This window comes from Crinia signifera, chromosome 1 (genome assembly GCF_055691185.1).
Source record: "Crinia signifera chromosome 1, ASM5569118v1, whole genome shotgun sequence".
Lineage (NCBI taxonomy): Eukaryota > Metazoa > Chordata > Amphibia > Anura > Myobatrachidae > Crinia > Crinia signifera.
The window spans coordinates 141,059,945-141,072,169 of record NC_139217.1 but is presented as its reverse complement, the minus strand read 5'-3'; the positions used below and the strand labels follow the sequence as shown (position 1 = coordinate 141,072,169).

The 12,225-nt window shown below is 41.3% G+C and overlaps 1 protein-coding gene across 17 annotated transcripts in view; it reads left to right on the top strand.

Annotated features, from left to right (window-relative positions):
- The window catches only part of BLTP1 (bridge-like lipid transfer protein family member 1), a 250,134-nt gene that overhangs the window by 211,579 nt on the left and 26,330 nt on the right, over positions 1–12,225 (top strand). For 12 of the 17 annotated variants that reach the window (XM_083174415.1, XM_083174421.1, XM_083174429.1 and 9 more), the window contains 6 exons: positions 176–356; positions 1,746–1,935; positions 4,296–4,457; positions 6,818–6,954; positions 9,891–10,089; positions 10,708–10,911. In XM_083174415.1, the coding sequence (XP_083030541.1) occupies positions 176–356; positions 1,746–1,935; positions 4,296–4,457; positions 6,818–6,954; positions 9,891–10,089; positions 10,708–10,911 (1,073 nt within the window). The remainder of the gene's footprint in view (positions 1–175; positions 357–1,745; positions 1,936–4,295; positions 4,458–6,817; positions 6,955–9,890; positions 10,090–10,707; positions 10,912–12,225) is intronic. The other 5 variants (XM_083174431.1, XM_083174426.1, XM_083174422.1 and 2 more) reach the window with 1 other exon arrangement.

The window sequence follows — 12,225 nt, the reverse complement described above, 5'->3', positions numbered from 1 at the left end:
GCCATGATCCTGACTTACAGGGGTATTCCGGTAGTTGGGATTCCGACTTCGGTCTAATGATCGTCGGAAGCCCCATACCACACCCGATTTTTCTGTGACTGAAAACTACATACAACCCTAAAGACAAATGCAGTAATGTCAATGCACTCACCTAGAGCATAAAACCTTTTTGCAGGAGCTATGACAGAAGTTCCAGAAGTCTTGATCAAGAATCCCCATCTAAAAAGAAAAAACTTCAAAATAATTATGCATCTACAACTCACTTGCTGGCTGGAAAGAAAGTGCCATCATCTCTACCATCTAAATCAAGTGACTCTGAAACCACAGTATTTTATATACCTGGGGTAGATGTGAAGGTAAGATTCAAACTATAGAATATCTAGAAGTGTTTTGTGTTAGATTTTTTTTTGTAGAACACAAATGTACACATTTGTAGAATTTTATGGGGCAAATAAAAGCCTTTTTTCTCCCCATAAGCCCATGTAACTGTTATTTTTATTTTAAACTGTCACTATTTTGCCAGTTGCAGCCATAAAAACAAGAAACAGCAGTTATGTTTTGGTTTATTTCAATCGTTGCCAGGTGTCTGACAATGAATATAATTAATTTAAACTATGCTTTATCCCTTTGGGTGGTATGCCTGGAAATTTTTCGGGGTCAGCGGGCTGTCCCGGAAATTTTCTGGGCATACCACTATGCATTAGGTGTGCGCCAGTGGTGCCTCCAGCTGTGCATCACCTCTAGCCCCCCCCCTGCTGCTTCCCCAGCCGCCAGCCTTAATTCACTTTACAGCAGTGACGAAGGCGGCAGACTCGGGGGGACTCGGGAGCGATCAGGAGTTCAGGCGCATGAGCCCTCCCGAGCCTGAGCAGGGGAGCTCAGCCTCCAGCGTACAAATGCAGGAGCGGAGGTGGGGGGCTACGTTCTATGGTGGGTTTTGCCGGGGCAGGACAAACCTGCTCTGGTAGCTTTGTCCTGCCCCAGCAAAACCCACCACCCATGGGGTTAAGGTCCACTCCTTTTATTCATTGGCAAAGACCCGTGAGCTCAGCTTTCAACAAGGAACATTTCTCTCACAGTCAAGGCAGTTCTCGATGTTTTGGGCGTCGCAGTGCCCTTTGTCATGACCAAAATGGTATTGTACTATGATTACCGAAATGTCGATAAATTCCTCTTAACTAATGATGGATTAAAGGATTTTTGTCTGTCTACACTATATAAAAGCCTGGTGAGTTTGGCAATTTCACTGTGGATCTGCATCCCAGCAGGATGCTGTATATTTATATTAAATTTGTGAGTACAGTTTTTGATATATATTAAAAAACTCTTTTTGAAACCAAATCGGTTCAGAGGTTTCAGTCACCTGATACTGCAATTACGCACATTCATCTCCACCATTATTTTTTTTGTATGGGTGCACGTTTTGCAAGTTTAGTTGGTATTTTTATTTGCATGGTATTTATATTTGCATCAGATCAATGTTAATAAAGGATTTTATTAGTTTTTGTCGTTTTCTGTAATGTCCTCTGTAGTGGTGATCACAGATTAAATTTCTCCAAATATAATCCGTATTGTAAAAATCATAGGCACATTGGGATTTTTTGCGTATTTACTCATGGAAGCTTTTGCTTTTATCATTGTTATTTTAGTTGTCTAATTTTATGCAATATGTAAACGTAGTTATTTATTAGGAGCACAATTAGAATTGTTCTTGTTTTGTTTATATTTGCTTTGTTTTCCATTAGTTGCATTACAACTCGAAAACACTAAAGACTGAATCACCCAATGCCTCAAGAGGATCATCTTTGCCAAGAACGCTGTCAAAAGAATCAAAGCTGTATGGTATGAAAGATACTGCAACATCTCCTATATCTAGTACTGTCCACAACAAGCCTAACACCTTGTTACCACCCCCACCCCCACCTATCCCCTCAGGTACTAACTAATAACTGAACTTTTGTAACGTGTTTCACCTGTACTAATTCTATAGACACGTGGAAAGCTGTTCTGTATGTAGCATCTTACATTTTTACGTAGACCTTCCATAGAATTACTTTCTATTTTTGTGATATTAATATTCTATTTAACTTAATACCATTTTTAGCCTTCTTCCATTTTAGTTACTGATAATACAAAAGAAAATCACCTAAACAAATGTAAATAAATGCTAATCTCAAACCATGTTAGTGGTAGGTAACCTATACCTTTACATGTTATCCTCTAAAGGGTTTACATTGTGATTATTTTGGCTCCAAAAGTCATATACAGTACTCTGCCATACTCCAAGAGGTTTTATGCAGTCATGTCATTGTGTTTTACTATGCAATATACTACTACTGTCACCAACTGGTGTGGGCTTATGTGTCAGCAGCGCTACTATTTTTGGCAGCTGGTGTGGCCATTATGTATAAGCAGTGCTACTACTGTCGGCAATTGTGGACATTTTATATAAGCAGCGATACCACTGTGGGCATGTGCAGGAGTACTTGGGGCATTACGTATAGCATAATGTGTGTCGTGTCATATGGGCATTATGGTGTGTGACATAATGTGTAATGGGCATTACAGTGTGCTGCATATTGTGTAAGGGGCATCATGATGTGTGGCATAATGTATAATGGGCATTACTGTGTGTGCTATAATGTGTAATTGGCATTACGGTGTGTAGCATAATGTGTAATGGGCATTACGGTGTTATTGGTACTTTCATATGGCCACGCTCCTTCCCCATGAAGCCATGCTCCTACATTTTTTCTGTGCGCTTTCGGCACGCACTCTTCCTGTTTTGCCTGTGGTGGAAGGGCAGTCATAAATTCCCTTACTGGCACAGGGCACCAAAATGTCTAGTTAAGGCACTGGTGCTGTATAATGTGAATAAGATTGTGCTACTGTGTGGTGTAATTTGAAATAGGAGTACTATTGTGTGGCCACGCCCCTTCCTTGGGAGACCACATGTCTTTCTTTTGGTGTACACTGTACCTTTGTAAAGTATGGGAGGGCGCAAATTTATAGTTTGTAGGAGGGTGCGGAACACCCTAACACCAGCCCTGCCTGCTGCATTGAGCAGCATGGAGTCATTCATTGTTTCCTTTCATCCTTTGTGTGCCTATATTTCTTTGAGAGATGTGCAAAATATTTTCTAAAAATGCCAGCGTCGCTCACATTTGTTATATAAATTCAATTACAAAATGTTGTAAATAAATAAAAATAAAAATGTTTGCTTGCAAATTTTCCCACCTATTTTGACATATTCACTTTGTACTCAAAGGGTTAAAGTAATATTTTCCCTTAGCCACCATGTTTTAATCCAGAACATTTACAAACATGAATTAAATGTGCAAGTATTACATATTGTAATGTCCTATGAGGCAATGAGGTGTTACTAAAATACTGTATGTTCATGTTTCATGGCAGTGATTCCAAAATGCGGCCGTCAAGGCACCCTATCGATCAAGGTTTTAAGTATAACGATGCTTGGCCTCAGGTGACATAATTTAATTCCTCAATTTGATTTAACCATCTGTGTTAAGCCATGGATATATTTAAAACCTGGACCATTGGGGTGCCTTAAGGACTGCATTTAAGAACCTCTGGTTTACAGTGATGTTAAGGGGTATATTCAATGCCGCTCGGCCAAGTGGTTTGTACGGTAAGGATGTTTTTTTATTTAGCGAGGAAAAACCATCCTCTCTATCCAGCAGCTTGCCGTATTCTGCTTTCTGGGGAAATCCTCGCTGTCAGAGGGCGGCGAGGATTCACCTAAATAGCGAGCCTCGTCTTTTGAAAGGCCACACTACCTATTTCCACCTTGCTTCAGGGAACAAGCGGAAATGGCGAGTGCGGGGAGTGAGTTGAATGCTGACGGCGAGCTATCGGCATTGCTTACCTTATAGCTTGTTGTCAGCCGCTCACCCCCCCCCCCCCGCATTGAATGTACCCCTCAGACTGCAATGCTGCCTAACAGCTCTTCTAGTTGACCATTTTTCTAGATTCTGAGGTTTCCTATGCTCTCCTCTTTTGCTGTTATGCTCTAAACTGTGATGACAGACTCTGTAGCCTAGTTCACATTGCAGTCGGTGTACATTAGGTGTGGTCAGATATTGTTAATGCTTCAAAGAAGCAGTACCATGTTTACCTTGCCTATATGGATATGAGGTTATACACAATGGCAAGACATGCATATGTCTTTCATATGATATATTCAGATTGAGTAAATTCCTATATGCCTTATAATCTAAAGATATCATGCCCTTCTTAATTAAACCATATGCAAAATTACACTTTGAATATTGCAGCCAAAGGAAAGGGAAGTGGTGGAGTGAAAACCGCAAAGTTGTATGCTTGGGTGTCCCTGCAGTCTCTTCCCGAAGAAATGGTCATCAGTCCAAACCTGCTGGATTTTCTAGAGAAAGCCCTGGAAACAATTCCCATCACTCCAGTTGACAGAAACTATGCAGGTGAACATTGATTTTCATAAATATTGCTCTGCTGCCAAACCAGATATGACACTGCATGTACAGTGTATGATTTGAACAATATGTTGAATATATTAGTTAGCTGAAATTGGGCATCTCCCCAGATGCCACTTGCAGTCCCCAGATGCCACTTGCAGTCCCCTGCCAGGCTCCGCACACTGAAGAGTTGCTGAGCACTGCTTATGTCTCTGGAGCATGAAGCCATGTACGTGTTATTTGTAGCACAGGAATACAGTATGTGTTTGCCTTTTAGCCAAATGAATACTTATTTGCCTGTTTTCTATGAAGACATTTGTTTTACTAGAAACATGGCAGTGTATATAGTATTGATTTGCAGATCTTTAAGTATCTTGGTCAGGCATCTATTTTTTATTAAATTACACATTGGTTATAACAGTTGTTCTCAACCTTTCTTAAATCACAGCACCCTAGATTATCAGCATTTTTCTCATGGCACCCCTAGGGTAAAAGTTTATTATTGATATATTTGGGGATAAAATGCTAAAGTAAATGTTGCCTACTTGTCATCTGTCGGTTCAGCTATGTGGTGGTGTACAATTGTGCTTCTGATTGTTAACTTGCTTTTATGATTGGCTTATGATAAAACAGTTCTTTCCTATTACTTTGCTCTAAAATGGAGGTTTAGGAATAGGGGGGAATTTCTTACCAGAACACTGGAGGGTCAGATAACTGCAAAGAAGTGATTGTTATATGAGCTGCTGCAGCCATCAGGAGCAGTTAAGGGACCAGTGGGCCACCAGGGACAATGTGTTGACTTTCTAACATGTTGGCGTTTTATCTTTCTGTACATGATGAATGTCACCATTATGACTAGACATATCATACCACATCCCTTCAATACCTGATGCTGTGCAAGCCTAAAGAGCAAGCTGCTTAAATGTAGTAGCTCACGTGTGAACATCCAGTGGTAGATCACGACCAACTTAACAAAAACAAACTTGTGATGACTTCTGGGGTCTCAGAAGCCCAGCTCCTAGCTGTCACCCATGTACTGTGGGAAGCTTAGGAACTGCTGCAGACTCCGTAGCTGTGGAGAGGGAGGGATCAGGTTGTGACCTCTACCTCAGATCTGCGTCACACTGCTACATACTGCTGAGGGCAAGATTCAGACCTTCTCACAGCCAGCGTCCAGTTAAGGAGCTAGAGTGAAATCCCACCTTGTGAATTCATGTGCTCACACTGCGAATGCATGTGTACGGCTAGATATCCAACCGCAGTCATGTGAATATGTTGAAAAGCCATCACAATGGGCTCACCATCAAATGATTTTTACACAAGTCATCGCAAGTGCCGTGTGTAGCCCTGGACTTAGTGATGCGATGGATAAATGCATATTTGGCATGAAGCTGACGTCACACACCCTTCCCTAAAACCCTTGGGCATGCCTGCGTTTTCCCTGACACTTCCAGCATTTTTCTGGCACGCCTACCGTTTGTTGCCACTGCCATGAAACAGCCAGTTACCACCCTTAAATGTCTACTTCCTGTCAATCACCTTGCAAACTGCACCACTAATGCTAGCAATCCTGCATGCAACTGTGACTGCCGTCATACATTTAGGTCCATGTGTGTGCAGTAAGAGTTCTCTGGGGTTTTCGTGCATGCACATTAGTAAAAATTGCTCAAGTGCACAAACATCGGGAAAGTGCCCACCTCTGAATCAGGCCCTGTGATGGCATTTTGTGTAGCCTGGCTCACAGAACATCGCTGCCCAGGAAACAAATATTGTTTGATGTAGACAGGATTATTTAATCTTTTTAATGTTTGCATTATTATCGGTGCTACTGTTTGATGTGGACATTCTTATTAAAGCGATTTGACCACCTTGATGCCTGCTTATGGTTAGAAAGAAGTACATTCAGCCCTGATTATTTCAATCTTGTTGATGCCATGCAATGCATGCCATCTCATCAATACAGTAGAATTCAGTGCGTTGATGCCAGTAGATCCCACTAAATAATTGAACGAAAAGTTGATCCCAGCTCATAAAAATGCAGCCTCCCCTGGTATATACAGTATAACAAATGTGCACAAAGACAGATGCTGAGATGGAGTATGGGAGCTAATATGGATAGTGCTCTGCCACCCACCATTAGTAGAGCAAGTATGCTGAAAAAACAAAGTCCTGCCTAATAATTGGATACCAAGATGCTTGGTGCTTCGTTATGTATAACACAACTTTTAGTATACTGTGAATAGATGTATGTGGATACATTTGTGATTTGGCTGGGATGATGTGATTTTTAGATGTCTGTCCCTGATTGGGGTTGGAGTTGTATACATTTAGTGACCGTTTTATATATTCCATGTTTTTCTCTTCAGTGAGTACTCAGGAAGAAGATATTGGACAGTTTGATATACAGGATCCGCTAGAGGAGTCCACTACCTCATTAGTGTCCTCTTCTACATCAGCCTACTCTTCTTTCCCTGTTGATGTGGTTGTGTATGTTAGAGTTCAGGTATGTCGTTTGTAGCATTTATGTCTATGATTTAGTGTACTGTACATTTAGGCTGCTATATACATAATAAATCTGTTAAACTATGTACTCTTTGGATGCCACATTTGTTTATAGTTTTGTAGTCTCTTATGCTACCCATACGCTTGTGTGATTGCATTCAACGTGATATCAGGTTCAATTTCCCTTGAAGCTCATCTTTCTATAAATCGCATCGAAAATGCTTTTTTGGCATACAATTGTGCATACAATCATCCAATTTATCAAATGCCCATTGCGATAAAAAAAATTGGGCAGGATCGAATGCAATTGCATCGAATGCTGTAAAAAACAAATCAGATTATCGAACAGATCTGTGCACAGGGGGTGAAATAGGAGTGGCCAAGAAGTGACCAGAAATCTTCAGGAATTGAAAGTCGCATTTAGAAAAATCGAATGCGCACATAACAGCAATAGCGCACGTACAATTTGATAAATATTATGTGCAGAACATAAGATCATGAGACGCGAGATTCAACCGGCGTCGCATGGTACACAAAATGTGCATACAATCATTCTATTTATCGAACAGAGGTGGTTAAAATCGAATGATTGCATACAAAATCTCACAAGTGTATGGGCAGCATTTTTCTTTATGTCAGTATTCTATATGAGTATTTTTAGTTCTGACTATCAATGTATACAGGGTACTTGTTTCCTAGCACGGCGCCACCGATTTTGATTGTAAGCATCGGGTCGGAAAATTTGCGTCGATCCCATCGCATGCCAACCAAATCACATGCGATGCGATCAACCCGATTTTTACATTGGAATCAATGTGAAATGGTCCCTGAGACCATATTTTGCATTGATTTTAATGTAAAATGCCCCAAAACACCCCATTTTCATAGAAAACCCCCCTGATGTTTCAAATGCCCCCCATTGTTAACGCCACCCCGGTATTGACGCCAACCCGAAGCGTGGCGAGCGCAGCGGTACGCATCCTCCGACCTTTTCATACCCCTACTATCCACTTCGGCGTGGAGTTGAGAATAGAAAGTGTGGCGAGCGCAGCAAGCCACCGCGCCCGAAAGCGTGGCGAGCGCACGCGGATACCTTCACAGGTATCCTCGTCCCCTCGCAGGCTTCACAGGTATCCGCATCCCCTCGCGGGCTTCACAGGTATCTGCGTCCCCTTGCGGGGCTCGCCACGCTTCGGGCTCGGTGGCTCACTGCGCTCGTCACACTTTCTATTCTCTACTCCACGCCGACATGGATAGTAGGGGTATGAAAAGGTCGGAGGACGCGTACCGCCGCTCCTCGCGGACTCGCTGCGCTCACCACGCTTCGGGTTGGCGTCAATACCGGGGTGACGTTAAAATTGGGGGGGGGGTATTAACCATACTTTTTACACATATTCAATGTGAAATGGGCCATATTGGCCCATTTCACATTGTCACCTATTTAAAATCCGGTTGATCGACCCGATTTTCACTTTAAATTAATTTAACATTGTTCCCTATGGGAAAATCGCGTTGATCGCATCGCATTACCGGCAATTGAGCTTGTTAAAGTCAGAAAATTGAGTCCATCGCGTCCATCGCATGCCTTAAGTACCTTAACTTAAGGCATGTGATGAACCCCGACGGGCGCCGAGCTAGGAAACAAGTACCGTATACAGTACATATACTTTTTCTCTGCACGGTTCACTGACCATTCTCTAAAAATAAATCCAGCTACTTGTGTATATATTTTTTCATAGCATTTCCATTTAATAAATGACACGCTAGTGTACTAGACACTTGATTCAGACTCCTGAGAGTTTATTTACGAAGCTGGGAGTTCTATTTCACATGGGATGTTGCTATGGGCAACAAATCAGATTCTATATATTATCTTCTAGAAGGTGCTAAATAAATAAGAAATAGATTCTGGTTGGTTGCACAACATCCTATCTGAATTAGAACTCCCATCTTAGTTAATAAACCCCCTGCAGTTACACAGTGCAGGCATGTAAATACTGTTGTCCAATAGAACATGCTGTATGAATTTTACCGAGAGGATTCATGGAGCAATTCTGTTTGTTGAGCATGGAGAACATCCTTCAGTAGTGAAAATGTTGTACATTTTTTTAATTATTTTAATAACCCTACAACCCCAGCCTGAACCCCTAACTGCCCCCAATCTTCCCACAACCTAGCCCTTATACTTACAGTAAGGTGGCTACACATTAGCCGACATGCAAACAATACAATAACGCAAAGGATTTCCCTTGAACTGCATGGAACTCCTGGACATACATTATAGTGAAACCAATTTCGTTAAATATCATTCAGTGGCCACATCCACGGGAATGCTTATATTGATTACATCTTCATCTTTTTACTGCGTTTACGGATGACAGAGGGGGTCGATAACGATCCATGGTAGCGTGCATAATTAACAAGTTACTGCATACAAATATAGCAGACATGCTCACAGATATTGTTGCGATAATCGGCTAATGTGTACCCAGCTGTGGCAATAGGAGTTATCTGCATTTTGGCCCATCTCATTGGGATGACTGCATCCCCCTTAATGATTCTGTAATACTCCTGCTAAATAATCTATAAATGTCAAGGGTGGCAAATCTGAGAATAGCAATGTAACTTAAGTTCATCTAAGCCAGGCATTCCCAACCACGGTCCTCAAGGCACACCAACAGTGCAGGTTTTAGTGATATCCAGGCTTCAGCACAGGTGGTTTAATCAGAATTCCTTGGCTACTAATTAAGTCACCTGTGCTCAAGCCTGGATATTACTAAAACCTGCACTGTTGGTGTGCCTTGAGGACCGTGGTTGGGAATGCCTGATCTAAGTCATGAGAAGCTACAGCATGAATATATGAGTTATACCAATCATAGCACTTGCAGCTCAGGAATTCTCTATAATTCAGCCTTTCTATCACGTCTTCCTTTTTAGCCTTCCCAGATCAAGTTTAGCTGTCTGCCAGTTTCACGTGTAGAATGCATGCTGAAGCTACCATCACTGGACCTGGTTTTCTCCTCCAACCGAAGTGAGCTAGAGACACTGGGCGCAACACACCCCTCAGATGTTAGTGTTGGAAATCTCTCCTCACCCAGTGGATTAAAGGGAAACTTGAGCAAATCAAGCATGACAGGTACACAGTATACCCATTTGTTTTTGTGCAGTCTTCACATTTACGTATAGCCACATGTTTTATGTTTGTTTTTTTATGTATTTTGGTGTTAGAGTGGGGTACACAATGTTATATATTGTAAATTTTGCATGGTAACCGCAGTTGCATGCTCCCAGCTGACATCAGTGGGGAGTTGTCCCGTCTGATGTGCTGCGTCAATCGGGAAGGCCCTGCTGTTAATGGCGTACACGTGAACATGGCAGGAACAATATAAAGCGCTGTTATACACCGGATTGTGCAGGGTGTATGGTCACACAACATATTGGCCATCTGTCCTTAGGCTCTCTGGGACACGTTGCCCTGATGTCTATCGAGCCCTCGTTAACTTGTCTTAATAAAACACATTTGTGTACTGTAGTATTTAGAGTAGTATTGAAACCTGTTGCAATCTTGTGAATACTGTTTTATTTATTTGACTCTCTATTCAGATTTAAAGTCGTCCTCCAAGATGTAATATAGGTGTTGCATATCAGTCTTGATAGCCCTCACTTTTATGTATATACTGTACAGTAATTTGTGCTTTTTAGTGACATTTAAGTTCATGTTTTCATTTTGCATAAGGATGATGATTTTTTGCAGGGTCGTCGCCGGGGCTGGGCAGCCCTCTAGGAAGGACCCGACATAGCAGTAGCCAATCGGATCTTACCAGCTCTAGCAGCAACTCATCAGGCCTCAGCTTTACAGCATGCATGTCAGATTTTTCGCTCTATGTATTTCATCCTTATGGAGCTGGGAAGCAGAAATCTACAGTCTCTGGGCTGGCTCCAGGCTCCAGTGGCTTAGGTATGATGATTCAATAAATACAGTGTATAGTATTCCTCTATACTGTCTCAACCTGCTACTGTCTGTCCCAGTTTTTCCCATATATATATATTTATATACATTTCAAGTTGTGCTCAGTGAGTCACATAAAAGAGAATTTTTAGTGATATTTTGTTCATAGACCTTGGTGGTAAATGAGAACAAACTTGTCATAAGTGTCCTGCCAGGACTCTTCCCCACTCATGCTGGGTTAGCAGATTGCCAAGCCAAAGACTTGTGAGCTGAAATACACTAATAATTAGCAAATGTAATACAGTATTAATAATTCTTGCACCAAGTGCTTGTGTGGGATCATATGGATGTCTTGATAAAGGTCTCCTATCTATCTGTCTATCATTACACTGCTAAAGATGGAGCCAGCCTCATCTAGCCTCCGCTATGTCGCAGGTGCAACATGCATGGAGTAATGCACGCACTCACTTGTGACTCATTGAAAAATACATTTATAGCATTGTGTGAGGAAATCAGAACGAACGTGTCCTTCAGGAGATTGGTCCACTATTCTAATCACATGCCAAATTACAAATAACTATTTTTGCAGACAAAATAGATAAAACAAGTTTTCTATATACAGTAGTGACAATATGCATAAAATGTAACTTATAGTCAAACTGGAGCATAAAATACATTTATATTGCATTCTCCGTAAAGTATGTAAATAGTCAAGTAATATCAATGTCTTTTTTCTCATAATTTTCATATAGTCATCAAAAAAAACATTGTTTCATTACAAAGGAAATATAGCTGACATCCTCATTTGAATAACAAATAGTGACATCAAATAATAAAACATACAAAATAAAAAGAATCCGTAAAACAAAAGAAAAAAGGGGAAGGCGGGGAAAGGGGATAACCTATGTCCTCCAAGGGAGGTAGTCTCAATCTTATACATCATAACAATTATACCTGACCTGATCCTCCAAAAGCAGGGGGGGGGGGGGGGGGGGGGGTGTGATACTAGTGCAGTTTATTAAAGAGTGTTGCTTGTTTTATTGTGTACTTATTAATATTATTGTTATTATTATTGATTGCCTGATCTAGTATAAAGTTCAGCGATGTCACTCTGTCTCCTCCTGAGCTCACTGTGTCTGTGGCATTTGCTGTGTGAGTGACTGCTGTAGTTCAGTAGAAATGTCCTGCTATTATGCGCCTTGTAATGTAATGGTTAGTGGACCAATGTTCCATTTTAATTCCCTCACACTATGGGCAGTATTAAATGATAAATTATGCAATGTGCAGCTAATCCTGTTTAGGATTCGCTGCACATTCGCAGTG